The sequence below is a fragment of the Fopius arisanus genome, unplaced genomic scaffold (genome assembly GCF_000806365.1).
Source record: "Fopius arisanus strain USDA-PBARC FA_bdor unplaced genomic scaffold, ASM80636v1 scaffold00045, whole genome shotgun sequence".
Taxonomy (NCBI): Eukaryota; Metazoa; Arthropoda; class Insecta; order Hymenoptera; family Braconidae; genus Fopius; species Fopius arisanus.
The window spans coordinates 605,920-621,601 of record NW_011887784.1 but is presented as its reverse complement, the minus strand read 5'-3'; the positions used below and the strand labels follow the sequence as shown (position 1 = coordinate 621,601).

Sequence of the window (15,682 nt, the reverse complement as noted above, 5' to 3'; positions counted from 1 at the left end):
ATCGGGGGATGACGAGGGTATCGCGGACTCTGGAGCACGTCGGGTTCAGGGAGAACAGGATTAAGGAGTGAGTCGTTTTCAAATCCATAGAAATTCAGGATGCATTGGTAAAAAAAATCAGTTATTCGAAATTATTCATTTCATTGAATGTTAGGTTATTGATTAATTCCATAATAAATCATTTTACTCATGTGATTAATGGTTTTTTCGTTTTCAGGACGAGTACGACTATTTCAGGGATCGTCAGGACTTGGTAAGTCTTTGGAAAAATTAAATCTTTTATAGAGATCTTCTGGAGATCAGAGTTCTATGATCAAGCCTGTCAAATGAAAACGATCGAAATCCCTTCAATCCAAAAATTAAAAACTTCCCCTGAATTTCATTATGTAAAATAATTATATTGAATTATTATTCAATTTTTGAAATAATTAAATATCCATAAAAAAATTACGACAATCATAATTCGTAGTTTTAGAATATAAACTCGTGTGTATCATATCGAGACGAGTTTAAATCGAGTATTAGAATATATAAATATAAATATATAAATCTTTTCTGTATTTTCGTCGGAGAGACTTCAAATTTAAATACCTTGCGCTACTGAGAGTAAAATTGTCGAAAAATTTTGGAACGATGGGGAACGATTTTGAGTTTGATGTTTACCAACAATACTAATTTATTTATATCTTTATAATTATTGATATATTTTTGAACCGCCGCGGCGCTGCTCGACGTAAATATTAATTAATCCCGTGGAAGAGGACGGTAACTGCTGCCATCACCTCAACAGCCGTGAAAGTTCCGGATATCTCAGGATTTATATATCGCGCCTCAAATCCCCGGGATCTATTTGTTTTCCACCGTCGCGAACTCCTCGTCGATTTTCCTCTCGATTTATCTTCCAGACTAACGCCGCGAATTAATTTCTCGAGTTATCGTTGATTAAATTTGAATTTTTAATTTTAATGACCTCTAAATCACCTGAATACATTTTCAACTTGTATTTTTAAATCGGATAAATAATTTTCAATAAAAATGGGCGGAAATCAGGGGAAAAATTCAAAGATTCTGTCCCAGACACCACCTGCTGGAACATTTTCCACGTAAGTTTTTTAATTGTTTTTATTTAATCAAGAAAAATAGTGATAATTTCAGGTGATGGGGGAACTTATAGGTGTGAAGTCATTATCGTGACATCAGCCGAAGAATTGAGGAAAAATTTATTCGGGGTAAAGTCCGCCGTTTAACTGACAGTTCTTGACGGCTGATTAAAATCGTGACTTCGGGAAAATGTAATTAATTTCCTAATCTCGAGGACACGAAAAATATTGGGGAATTCCAATGCTGAGGTAGAAATTAGTTTCGGTTGTCATTCGATTGTTTTTTTTCCCCAGTTTTCGGGTCGTTTTTCGAATTAGTGAAGTTAATTCGGAATTTTTAATAAAATTGTGGAAGAAATAGTCTGAAAATTGTTGGATGCGTCTGATAATGTCACCTCGACGATGAAATTCGAACTTTGAAGCTTCACGGTGATTAACGCTTCGCTATCAATAAACTGAACCGATCGCTGGAAATATGATGAGAATGATAACAAAAACATTTTATAAAATAATTGTTATTGTGTAATTACCCGTTAGGTATAAATGGCTAGTGCTTTATAACACTTTATTTTCCGAATAAGAAATGAAAAAATGCGAATGAGAAATAAAAAATTGTCCCAGCCGGATCAATTCTTTTTTATTTTGAATTACAGATGATCTGAGTATTAGAATTTGAATTGAAGACTTGGAAAATTTTGATAATTTCATTTTCATGGCTAATACATGAAAATTGAACATTAAATTTATCAAATGACGGACTTAATAGTATTATTCTTTTTTCGCATTAATCCAGAGTTCTAGGGATAATGGAATTATGAATTAACCATTATTCATGTCATATAGAAGTTCAAATATTCCATTTTATCGTAATTTTGTTCTCGTAAAAAATTGAACAATCGGGAAATTTCACTTCTTCAATTGATAATCGGTTTTTTAACAAGGAAAATTCATAAAAAATCGTCACCCGTTCTCACATTCGCTGACTGTCATCGATCTCGAAGTCACGTGATGAAGCCAGTAATCAGCTGTTGAACAGCTGATGCTGCCAGCGGGACGTTCAAATATAGATTGAAATAAAAATGACAATTTTTGTCAAAACTCCACAACAAAATTTAAATGAAAAAAATTCTAATTTTTATTACAAAATCGCGTATATATTTTCAAAAATCGGTGTTTTATGGAGAGACGTTGATTTCACTCGCAAGATAATAGTATCTTTTTTTTTTGTGCTGACGATCGAAAAGCCGGGGGTCAGCCGACCATCGGCCAGTGGTGACGCCTGAAAGATCGGTTGATCGTTGTAGAATCGCCAGTTATCAGTGAATCACTGTTCGAGTCAGAGCCTTAAAACTGTGCAATTAAGATACGTGATAATTAGCCCGCAATTAACCGAGATATGACTGATTAACACCCGAAGTTCATTCGATAACAGAGGATGTGCTCGAGGAAGTTTTTGTTATTCAGCATTCAATGCGGTGAGGTGTTACCACGGAAAATAACACCGAGGTTTGGCCTTGAGCACAAAGTCTACTCCATTTTCAGTGATCGAAGGTATAGATCGATGTAATCGATGATTTCGTCATCAATAACGAAAAATATTTGCTTTCTACGCACAATGAATTGACTCTGTTGCTCAGACGATGAACCCATCATATCAAAAACCCGATGTGGCATTAATTAATGAAAGCTCATTAATCTCTGACCACAACTCATCTCGATTTCAAATTCATAAAGAAAATTCCTGCAATAGTCGAATTAAAATGAAAAATTTCTCGTTAATCCAAAAATTCTCGATCTTCGATAATTCCTAGACGAATTTTTCACTGTTTGAATTATTATTCTTGCGATAAAAATACGCGCTCCGAAAAAAAATAAAACTATATGATATTAATCCCCGAAAATACTTCCGTCACAGCACAACAATTAAAATGTAATTATATAATAAAAATTATATAATTTGCAATAAAAATTCAAATTTAATTCTAATTTCTAATTTCAAATTTCGTAATTCGTAATTCAAATTTTTCTAGCTAAAAAAAAAGGATTTTTTTCCGAATACTTTTTTGTTGGTAAAAGTTATTGACCACTTGAATGAGTTATTTTTTTTTTTCGATGATGACTTGTCGAATGAGTCGCGCGTGCGCCCATCCCCACCAGAATGATTTCCTATTGCGTTTCCTAGTGCACAATACCCCACTCCGGGTGTGGGATGCGGTCGGAATTGACGGTTTATAGAGCGTCGACGTGACTCCAACTCACTTATTGCTCCAGGGTAAAAGGTGACAGTCGTGGCGAGGACACCGGAAGAACGAGTGACACCGGAAGGAAACAAGTGAGAAACATGTCGAGTCTCGAGAGAGATAGATTAGGACAACCTGGTCCAGGTGATGCCATCACCCCAAATCTCGTCAAAGGACTCGATCACATCCGGAATCCCCAGCTCAACAAGGTAAGCCTCACGATAATATCTCACTTATTTCCATTTTTTTATCATTTTTTTATAATTATCTGCTTGATAACTGTCTACAGTTGCCTCCGGATGCAACAAGTTGCCTCAGGCTTTTGAATAATCTCAGAATAACTTTCACGTCGAGTTGCACTTGGCCTTTGCAATTGCATCACTCAAATCTGTGAATCTTTGAATTTCGTTTTATTCAAATTTGTGAGTGCTTTTTATTCGTCGGTTCAGACGCACCACATCCATCATATTTTTACGAGTGATACTTGACGCTTGGATGGGGATATAAAATGTGAGACTGGAGAAATGTCGAGGGATTGTTTTTCAGGCGATTATCTTTTCCACTCGAAAATGTATTTTTATTAAATATAAAAATCTAGGACTGACGTGAGCAGTTTCGTCAGTGTTTCGATGGAAATATTATAAAATAGAGAAAAAGTTGTCGGAAGGCAATCAATTTTTTTCCAACGATCACTTTACATCTTTTTGCTGCTGTAGCAGAATTTTTTCGAAAATTTTTCGCTGCAGAAACATTTTTTGTATTCGGGAATATTCCAATTTTTTGCGGAAATTTGTGATAAATTTTCATTGAATTCCAGGAAATTTCTGCATTTAAAACCAAGAATTCAAAAAAATGATTAAATTGAATTTTCATCAGTTTATTTAACGAATCAAAAATGGCAACAGTCAATTTTTATTCAAATAAAAAATAAATTGTGACCGAAATATGTAATGGAATTTGATATTAATTTCTGTCAACTATTTTTCATGGGATAGTGAAAAAATCGAAATTTCCGATTTCCTTCGATTTTGCCATGAAATTTAAAATTTCCCTTGTATGAATTGTAAATTACTCTACGATTGAGTGGACTGGATCGTCCCCAAGGGGAAGTTTAATTTCCCCAGAATATTCAAAAATGACGAGTACTGACGAGCCCCTCATGTTATATTCATCGTCTAGCCATCGAAACGAAATAAACATAAACAATGCCACCTCCCGATGCGTTCGATGCAATTCATTATCACATCGAGTTATGCCTATGGACTTCGCTCTTAATTAAATCCTAATGAGCCGCTTTGTAATTGAAAAATCGTGTTTTTACAATTTCAATATTCCATTTCATCAAAATTCACATGAGATTTATGAGTTTCTCTATTTCTCACAAATCCTCACTTTCAAAATATTTGAAAGGTGAGTAATTAGAAACTAGAAATCAATGAAAATAAATTCCTTACGAAACGGAATATTCGGAAATCTTTCCTAATCACTAGAAACCGACAACTTTCTGATTATTATAATCAGTAAAATAAAAATAATCATGATCACTAATTAACTCCAGTAATACACGATTGATAAAATATATTTATGTATTTTAAGGTGAAGTTAGAATTTTTTATTAGCGTATTTTTATAAAAGACTTGACAATTCCCTGAAGACGTGGATTCATGTGCATGGGAGACCTGATCCATAATTCATGCCCAGAGAGACAAACATCGCAGGGGTTTCCTTGGTCTATCGATCGCTGAGGTTTGGAACCCGATGTTGAAGGAACTGAGACCCTCGGCAACGGTATCCAGGGTGTCTGTTGTCATGGGGGTGGTACTGTAAAATGCCAAATGAAAGTGGGTGGATTATATGCATCGAAACTCATGGATCCTGAGTTGATAAAGCCGAGGCCATGGAGAAGGATTGGTGGACATTTGTGCCCAAAGAGAGTACCTGGATGATCATCCCCGAGTCTCTTTTGGCAGTTGATGGAAGGGTATCGTTCATTTACATCATCACTCATTACTCTAATTCATCAAAACTCGAATTCACCATTTTTATCGTTTCATTTTATCGTCATTGATTTATCTCGAAGTCTATCGATCTACAGTAAAAACTTCAGAGGACTTTTTTGTGGCTCATTCAAGTCCCGACAGAAAAGCTCTCTAGAAGTTTCTTCGTAAAATCAATAGTTCGTTGGGTAATCGATCAATCGATCCAACGAACATTAACGATTCGAATATCTTGATTTATCAATTCGTTCTGAATTCATAATCATGTCAATCATTTTTTAATTTCTGTTATTTATTCCATCGAGTCAATTGCTACTTCCAGCTAGTGGATTTTCACATTATTATTTCCTCAATTTTTATCATTTTCGTTCTTCAAATTGTTGCTCGGCAAGGAGTTAATTGCAAATGATTTTCGAACATCGATGATGGAGATGAAACAGATAATTGGGAATTCGTCTGCTGCATTTATTTCATGCGGAAATTCCTGTGGCAATTCTCTCGTGGAGTTTTGCTCTTCTGGATGACACAACAATCTCCGCTGGTGTCTTCCACCAGCCCCAGGGTACCGACCCAACACTCAATACATAATTCTCATGCGCAATTATCCTTGGCGATCACCCACTCGTGACTAATTACTACAATCAGCGAAGGACCTCTCATGTAAACTAGGTGAATCAAGGCTCTCAGTCTCTCAGTCTCTCATTTATTCTTCAGCTGTTTAAATCGTCGGAACTTTCGTTCTCAGAAAAAAAAAATTAGTCGTAATCGGTGGAAAGTTGGAGGTCTTTTACGTCATTCAGGGATTTTTAGGAATTTAGAGGAAAATTCCAGCATTGGAATTCCTTTTTTGTTGACAGTTAGGAACAGTGCATTAAATTTGAATTATTGATTGAATCTAAAAAGAAGAATAACTCATAATGATTATTAATTATTATGATTATTCAATCATTAATTAATAATTTCACAATAATTTCTGTAATCAATTGATATTCTTCATCAACGAATTGACTGAAAATATCAATTAATCATGAAATTATGAAATTGATAATTAATCAGTGGTTGATTAACCCAGTGAGGAACCTTGAATCCAATTAAGATCCACGAGAAAATTTCTTTTCAAATAAAAATTCATAGATTTTTTTATTTCTGTTAATTTGATCGGCAATGAATGATAAAGTCAATGAATTTTCTCGATAAATTTCGTTGGAAAAATCTGTGAATTCCTTTAAATAATTGGAAAACATGGTGAATGTTATAGTCTGTTAAATAGGGCTCGACAGTACAGAAAGAGGGGATTCAATCGATAAAGTCGTTAAATGACTGAATGGAAAAGTACAAATTCCCTTCCCCTTCTCTCAATTGACTCAACGTCAGAACAAATATTTTAACGAGTGCGTCATGTCCCACGTATTTTCGAGAGTTAGGCCCCTGGAAAAAGTCTGGGCCCATCATTTACGAAAACCGGTGAAGAGTTCGATAGTTCACAAATACGATCTAAAGTCCAGTTCACTTCCTGTTTTGGAGGAAGTGGTTATGACCAAAATGAGGTCTTGACCATTTATTCTTTCATGAATAACACGAACAATTCTGACTGGCCTCACGGAACTCCAATTAATATATTTCAAATGGTCTGTTTAATTGATGTAGCGGAATATTTTGAAAATTTTCATTTCGCTGGCGAATTTAATTAAATCTCGCGGCATTTAGTCCAACGAATTCTCCAAATTAGTCAGCTGATCCTAGAATGTAGGTCACGAGAGAGATACGCAGGCGTGAGGTACATTCGGACCTAGAGAAAGGCGTAAACTTGAGTAACAGGTGAATTTCCCAATCCTCAATGCAACCTCTAATTTCTTGTTCAGGAACTAATTAAAATTTCGTGATTCTCATTTAGACCGAAAAGATCCGACAATTTCAAGTTCCAGAGAAAATTCTGAATGAAATGCAATTCTGTTTAAATCCGTTTTATTATTTCCGAATTAATTCCATACTCAGTTGATTAATTGAATATTTCAATGCATTAAGAACGTCAAACGGCGGGAAAATTAATGAAAATTCGGAAAAATAGAAATTCCGTGAAAAAATGTTGTCCAGGCACCGGGGGCTTGTCAACGTCACCGATTCCTATTCACGATTACATCGAAGGCAGACCTCAGGTGACGGTCATGAGCGCAGACAAGCCAATGATGCCTTTTTGCTTGAGTCATCAAGACACTTCCTTATCTGCCGATTTAATTTTCCACAAAGAGGTCACCGAGATAATAAAAAGGGAAATTTATGGAATTCATCAGAAGATACGAGGGATGAACTTCAGAGAATAAAAATCGCCGATGTCATAATATTTCATTATTAAACTCCAATTAATCGTCACCTTGTGCTGCTTGTTAGTCCTTTCGAAAAGCCCGGAGGCTCGGTTTTGATGAAAATCCGGGGGCCTTGGGCCACATGGGAAAGACAAAAGGGTCTTTCAAATTCAACGATCAGCCCGAGATTTACGTAATCGTCTTCCATTATTGATCCCGAGAGCAATAAAAGCGACCTCGAGGAATTTAAAGTCGAGATGAGCGTCTCGACGTCTCTCGACGAGGAAAAAAAATCGTCTGCATTGATCGCGTGCTAGACATTATCAATTAGATCAATAATTCGTGTTTTTTCAGGGCATGGCCTTCACTATCGAGGAGAGACAGACACTGGGGATCCATGGGCTACTTCCGGCTGCGGTGAAGACCCAGGAGGAACAGCTGGAGCTTTGTAGACTCAATCTCGACAGATACACTGATGATCTCTCAAAATATATTTATCTCACGGGTCTACTGGTGAGGGAATCTCAACCGGATGCTATGACTTTAAAATAATTACTTCAATACAATATAATTCCACTAAACGTCTCGAGAATTATTTAATTATTCAATTTTTATTTCATCACTTTATTTTATTACATCAATCTCAATTAATTAATTTTTACCTCAATCAATAATTTTTAATGACTTTCTACATTATTCCTGTCTGCATTGAGTACTTACTCTCTCAATCGGCAATTAATTAATCAGCAATTAATTAATTAATTGCAAACAGGACAGAAACGAACGACTTTTTTATCGTCTCCTGGGGGAGAACGTGGAGAAGATGATGCCTTTGGTGTACACCCCGACGGTGGGTCTGGCCTGTCAGAAGTTCGGGCTGATTTATAGAAGACCTAGAGGTTTGTTCATCAGCATCCACGACAAGGGGCACGTGTACGATGTGGTGAAGAACTGGCCAGAGCACGATGTCAGGGCTGTTGTGGTTACCGATGGCGAGAGAATTCTTGGGCTTGGGGATTTGGGTGCCCACGGCATGGGTATCCCCATAGGAAAATTATCCCTGTACACTGCCCTAGCTGGGATCAAGCCCCACCAGTGTCTCCCTGTCACCCTCGACGTTGGGACCAATAATAGGGCATTTTTGGAAGATCCTCTTTACATCGGCCACAAGCACCAACGAGTCACTGGGGAGGAATACGACGAGTTCCTGGATGAATTCATGAAGGCCATCATCAAGAGATATGGACAGAATACTTTGATACAGTTCGAGGACTTTGGCAACTCCAATGCATTCAGGCTCTTGCAGAAGTACAGGGATAGTTATTGCACTTTTAATGATGATATCCAGGGAACTGCAGCTGTGGCTGTCGCTGGACTACTCGCATCTCTGAGAATTACAAAAACCAAATTGTCAGATAATACTATTGTGTTCCAAGGAGCTGGAGAGGTAATTAAAATAAATAGAAGAACTCTCACTTCTTCCAGAAATGCATTTTTATTTTGAAAACTAATAAATTTATGACATAATGATTGCAATTTATGGCAAATAATTATTTCCAAAGGCTGCACTGGGGATCGCTGGGCTGTGCGTGATGGCGATGATGAAGGAAGGGGTATCAGAGGCGGAGGCAATCAACAAGATCTGGATGGTGGACTCAAAGGGGCTGATCGTGAAAAACCGACCATCAGGAGGTGTGACAGAGCACAAGGCCCGTTTTGCCAGGGACCAGGAGCCTATAGATACTCTGGCCCAGGTGGTGAAGGGTGCGATGCCCACAGTACTGATTGGCGCTGCAGCCATCGGAGGGGCCTTCACCAAGGAAATCCTCCAGGACATGGGTTCATTCAATGACAGACCCATCATCTTCGCTCTCAGCAATCCTACTAGCAAAGCAGAGTGCACTGCAGAGGAGGCATACACCGCCACTCAAGGACGCGCTATTTTCGCCAGTGGATCACCCTTCGATCCCGTCACCATCGACGGCAAGACCTATCATCCTGGACAGGGCAACAACAGCTACATCTTCCCGGGAATTGCCCTGGGAGTCATCTGCGCTGGCATGAAAACCATTCCAGAGGAGACTTTCCTCATCTCCGCCAACGCCCTTGCCGATATCGTCACTGATGCCGATTTATTATCTGGAAATCTCTATCCTCCACTACAAGATATCCAAAAGTGTTCAATGAAAATCGCGGTTGCAGTCATGGAATATGCGTACAGAGAATGTGAGTAAAATTGGTTTCAATTCAAAGGGAGAAACTGGAATAATAATTTATGCAAAAAATTTAGTTCGGTAATCACTCGGTATTAAAAAATAGGTAATTCGATTTTTCTCGGTTTGCGACTGGAATCACAACGGATTGGTGAAAAAATCGTCAACATTTTGATGGAAATAAAAATTTTGAATTTATTTATATTTTCAGCTCTCGCCACTGTCCATCCAGAGCCATCGAATTATGAGGACTTCATAAAAGCCCAACTCTACGACACAAATTACAAAACTGCCCTCCCTGTTACCTACTCGTGGCCCACATTCTGAAACCTATTGGATTTCGATTGATCCCGATCATGCAGATTCATCAATCCCGAATTTTTGTGATTTTTATTGAATAATGGAGTATTTAATGACACCATAATGAAAGTATGAGGATTATTGTAAGAAAATTTTAGATATGGAGAGCATACTTATTTATGTTGTACAGAATGGAATAAATATATCAACTATACGTTGAGAGCATTACCCTCAGCATTTATTATTAATCCTCAATTTTTCAACTGAATTCCGACAAAGAAAATACAATGAAATCGATTTAGCGAATTCTTTCAAATTTTGTAGGTTTTTTAATATTTATTTATCTAGAGAATTATTAATTTTAGAAGGAAATACCAAAAGACATTTTTTGTGAAGAATTTAATTAGCTACGAAAAAGTCTTTTACCACTTCCTCTTTAAGTCCATAGCTTTCGAGATAAATGGTAATGAAAAAAAATGTTGAGTCCGACTTTTTGCGAGATCGTTGTAGACAAGAAAAATTTTAATTTTCCTGTCTTGAAATCGAAATTGACTTGTCCGGAAAATTGAAAAGTGGGATTCTGTTCATTAATTTGCAAATAAATTTAAATAAGTCTAATCTCTTCCATGAGTCCTCAACTTCCGGTTTCCCTCGTTTGACAGCAACTTCGCACAGTTTGAAGCAGTTTGAAGATAGCCGGCTGAAAATGGTAACTAAACAATAACAGCGTTTTTCGTAGATCGTATTTGTCTTGATAATTGCTCACGACGATCGTCAATGGACAATTAAAAAAATCCACCGAAGGTAATTACCAGCAGGACAATCTTTCCCATGGAAAAAATCCGCTATTCTCCCAGTTTTTATCGTCCTCAAGGTTCCACATAACCTGACCGAATGTTTACATCCTCATAACTCATTCCAGATAATTCCCAATTCTGTGAAAAACAATTGCCTTCACTCCTCATCAATTGCAGATATTAATTCCTCCAATTTCTGTGGCCACGTGATAAATACGACAAGTGCATTTTTCCAAAATATTTTTCATTTTCAGTCTTACTATAATTCAATGTTTTTTGCCCCAATAAAAAGGGCCATTCTGACACTCATCCCTAATTTACAACTTCCCTATAAATTTATTCTGATCTGGCGAAATTTTCCATTATTCGTCGATATAAAACCGTCAAATTTCGAGATGTATTAAATATCTCAAGAATAATTATTCACAATAACTCGGTTAATGACAACTTAACACGTTGAATTATCTTTTAATCAAATTTAACTGAATTCCATTCCATATCAATCCTATATCAATAATGAAAAAAAAATGAGTAAAAAGTGGAAACGCTCGTCATTTATCTCGAGAACAAGTGAAGGAGTTTAACGAATTATCCGCAGAAAATGGAAAACCAGGAGGTGTCGCCGATCCGCGAAAGGGACGACAACCTGGAGTCCATGAAAAAATATCCCCGGCACAGGCACTCGGTGGAAATGAAGTTGGACTGCATAAAACGTATAGAGAATGGAGAAACAATGAAGTCCCTCTCCGAAGAGGTGGGGGTGGCTAGATGTACGATTCGTTCATGGGTGAAGAACAAGGAGACCCTTCTAGTGCCTAAAGTTATGAGGATCAACAAACCCGAGGGTGAGCTTACGATAAAGCAGGAGCCAGGGGTTTCAGAGCTCGAGAATGGGACAGTCCACGACATCAGTGGAAATTCCATTCCTCTGGGTGTCAAACCAAGGCCAAAACCCAGACCAAAACCGAAACCGAAAATCGTAGGACCCAGAGAGCCCGATATTCCTCAGCTTGTCAATAATTCCTTGCTCAAGTGGTACGAGTACTGTCAGCAGAGGGGAATCGCTGTGAGCCGAGCTAATTTCGAGGGTGAGAAATAATAAATTAAGAATTTATTTTAAGAAAAAAAATTTTTATAAAATTGAGATATTGTGGAAATAAATATTCTACTGAAAATCGGAGTCCTTGAATGACATTAATTCCGAATAATAATAGTTCGGCTTTTATGATTTATTAATGATTTTATAACACGGTGAACAATTGTTTTCTTCAATTTATCCCTTTAATTCACAGAAAAAACGGATTCGTACTTCAAAAAGCACGGAATCGAAAATTTCTACATGACGAACGAGTGGTTGATCAAGTGGTGCAAACAGCACGGTTTCCGAGTGCTCCCTGAGACCCTCGAGAGCATTCCGATAACCCAGATAACTGACGGTGATTTTCAGCGAGAGCTGAAAAACACTCTCGGGTGTACAGACTACCAGAAGTGCCAGGTATTTAACTGCTCGGTTCTTTCCTGGAGCTACAAGTCGCTGCCTTTCTCCCTGGGTTACCAAGCGGAGAGAGAGCACCCACAAGATGACTACATGCGAGTATTCTCCTTCTCCAATGCCGACTTGAGCCTGAAGATACCCCTAATCTGCACTCTGAACTCTGGAAAAAAAAAATACTGGAAGAACGAGTTCAATTTGCCCCTGTACTCGACGGAATCAGACGCCGAGAAACTGGACTCAACGGTTTTTGCTCACTGGCTGAACCAGGAGTTCTTCCAACACGTCAACAAATTTTTCACCGAGAGAAATGTCCCCCAGAAGGTGTTGCTGATTCTGGATAAGGATATTTTCGAAACACCAAATCCGACCATTGATTTCAGTGGACTGAGGACAATTGTCGTGTCCAAAACGTCGAGTTTTCTCGTCAGACCCTTTGACTCTGAACTCGTCACTCTCATGAAGAACTGCAAGCGCTCTTTCCTGAAAAAGGTAAACACCATGATCCAGGAGAATACCAGTCTCCCCTTGATTCAGCATCTGGATAATATAAATAACGGCCACTTCCTGGCGTGGGTGAAAATGCATTGGAAACGAGGACCCGACGGAATCTCCGAGCTCACTGATACTCAGCTGGTGAGATCTCTCCCTGGAGGGAAAATCCTCAGTCTCGAGACCATCGAGCGATGGTTCAGGAGGTGCCAGCCTGAAATTATCGAGAAAAAAGAGCTGCCCAGCGTCATCATCAAGAGTGAAATCGATCTCGACCCAATCTCTGCTGAAGAGGCCAAGGAATATCTCGATAAACTCATCAGCTATTTCAATTTTCATAAGATGATGGAGGAGCAGGAGATGCTTGTGTTCAGCAATGCCAGGCAACGTGTTACTGAGGTCCTGGAGGTGAATCGAGTCGTCTGACGAGGATCTGCCGAAGGGTTCAGCCAGGGGGATTTCATCCAAGTGATAAAACGAGATAATTCAAATGATAGTCCTTAAATATCGATTTATCCCTTACTACTGATTCTCAAAAAATTCCGAAAAATCTTCACTGGAAATTTAATCAGCTGTTTTAGAGGTGAATCGATCATTACGAAAAATGGATTCGAATTTTCTCAGTTTAAGGTTTCGTTATTGAATTGGGTCTGCGGAATAGTAAATACTCTGCGTATTGCCTCTTCGCCGTGGCTGAGGGAATAAATTGAGGATTTTTAAGACTTACGGATGCAATTCTACTGGAATTTCACTGTCTTTTGCATAAAAGAAAAAGCCCGAAGGTGAGAGATTTCCAGTTGGATGCCCTGAAAAATGGTATAACTGGTATCTCACGTGCCATAGATCTAGGATTTCATTCACCACGAGTCCTAATTTTTCTTTTGTATTTTTATATTTCAGTATATATATTGTATATTGATCTTCCTACCAGTGAGGAGAAATATTCAGGTATTCTAAGTAGTTTTAAAGTGTGAGCGAAATGAGAGAGCAACTTTCATTTCTTCCATCGTATTCTTCCAGTGTTCATCCGAGCGATGGGTTTTTTCACTGTTGATGATGGGAGCTTTACGTTCAATCAATTTCATGCATCTACCTCATTCGAACAATCACCAAGCTCACCCCTGATTTATTTACCTTCCAGCCATTTGGAACGTAAGCACTCGACTATTTTCTCTGTTTTTAGCAGTTCTAGCTATCGAATTGTACTTTGGTTCTATCGATGTAGGAGTAATGAGTGTAATTAGGAGTTATCAGGACACCAAGCTATGATAAGAAAAGTCGTTAATAAATCAATTTATGGAAATTCTGGTGCTCTATTTATTCGGGAATCCTCTACTTTTTTGGAGAATTCCTTTGAGATTATTGGAGCTCCAGGAGGTGAACTCCAGGTCAGCACTTTTGACAGCAGTCTGGATACGGTTTTGATAGGTCTTGCTTCGTTGCTGAAACACCGTCGCACTCCATTATGCCACAACTGGAATGGAAAATATTCTGCTGTGAGTGTTAAGTTGAATTTGACATTTTTATTTTATTATTATTTCTTATTTATTTCGAAAAGTGTCCGTTTTACGGGGAAATGTTTGAAAACTTTTTTGTAACTGAGTGAAGCTCCGGGAGAAAAGGGCCCTTGGTGTTTTCCTCTAAAATTATTAGTTCTGGAGATCGAGAGGTTTTTAGAATAAAATTTGAATTTAGACTTGAGCGTTTTAGGTTTAGACGATTTTTATTAAATAATTGATAACTCACCTGTCGAGGGACTCCCATCCATCCTCCAAACACGTGTGACGCACGCACTCCTCGTCTGTCCAGACATCACCAGCTTTACATTTCGCCCCAGTATCTGAACAGCAGACGAGAGAAAATTATTTTTTTCAATTATATTTCTGGGCAGAAGTGGATAAAAATGTAAATCGATTGACTTGTCAACGAATAGTTATTACTGATGAATGAAATAATCAATTTCTCTTTTTCACCCATTATTAAGATAAAAAAATTCATAATTCAAAATTAGAGAAAAAAAAATTATCCGCAAAAATTGTACTGGAGGAACTAAAATCTTTTTTTTTATTGCGAAAATGCACTTACACCCTTGTGAAACGGATGCTGAAACCCCGTCGAACTGGGCCCAAATGGTCACAACAAAACAAACAATGAAGACAGCCCTCATTCTGATGTATTCTCACGGTTTTTTCAAATTGATGATAAAATAATTTCGGGTCTTATATATATACACTTGGCCCCTCCCTCAACAGGCTCTTCAATAATTAGTCTCGTTATCTTCGCACGCGTCATGGGTATTTTTATAGGTGCACGACAGGAACTTTTCAATTTTTCTGTTAGAATTTATTTTTCAATGTCTTTATCAGTATCGTAAAATTCAGAAAGAGATTTACATAGAGATTGGGTAATTTAATACGCCGTTCTTAGCATCTTTCGGAATGGTTTCCGAATTCCAAACCGGTTTTCGTGATTTCTCGATATCAGTAAAATGTCTGGGATTAATCTTATCGTTTATCCACTCATTTCTTTATTTTTATTTACAATTAAAAAACGAAAATTGGTTGTTTATCAGAGACGAGTGGGCCAATGGGTAAATGGATTGACGTTTCAACAAAAGTTTATTACTGAGCGTTTCTCATAAGTCAATACATTTTAATCTCTCGTTTATTTCTCCCGAATTAATTGAGATCAGGCAAGTAAAAATAGTAAAGATTAAATTAGTAAGAATTTGAGTAAATATTGTTAGGG

At 37.6% G+C, this 15,682-nt stretch overlaps 2 protein-coding genes across 6 annotated transcripts; both read left to right on the top strand.

Annotated features, from left to right (window-relative positions):
* On the top strand, window positions 1-10,381 carry Men (Malic enzyme). 5 transcript variants are annotated; one of them, XM_011305931.1, is made up of 7 exons: window positions 1-67; window positions 218-253; window positions 3,372-3,549; window positions 7,995-8,153; window positions 8,413-9,087; window positions 9,203-9,866; window positions 10,065-10,381. In XM_011305931.1, the coding sequence occupies exons 1-7, from the start codon at window positions 9-11 to the stop codon at window positions 10,178-10,180; spliced, it is 1,887 nt and encodes a 628-aa protein (XP_011304233.1). In that variant the 5' UTR covers window positions 1-8; the 3' UTR covers window positions 10,181-10,381. The 5 variants fall into 5 exon arrangements, with proteins under 5 accessions (XP_011304233.1, XP_011304235.1, XP_011304234.1 ...); XM_011305933.1 differs by lacking the exon at window positions 1-67 and adding an exon at window positions 85-107; XM_011305932.1 differs by lacking the exons at window positions 1-67; window positions 218-253 and adding an exon at window positions 848-1,103.
* Window positions 10,382-10,838: 457 nt separating this feature from the next.
* On the top strand, window positions 10,839-14,237 carry LOC105267234 (uncharacterized). The gene is made up of 3 exons (XM_011305928.1): window positions 10,839-10,957; window positions 11,549-12,038; window positions 12,243-14,237. Exons 2-3 carry the CDS (start codon window positions 11,552-11,554, stop codon window positions 13,358-13,360), a joined length of 1,605 nt encoding a protein of 534 aa, XP_011304230.1. The 5' UTR covers window positions 10,839-10,957; window positions 11,549-11,551; the 3' UTR covers window positions 13,361-14,237.
* The last annotated feature ends 1,445 nt before the right edge of the window (window positions 14,238-15,682 follow it).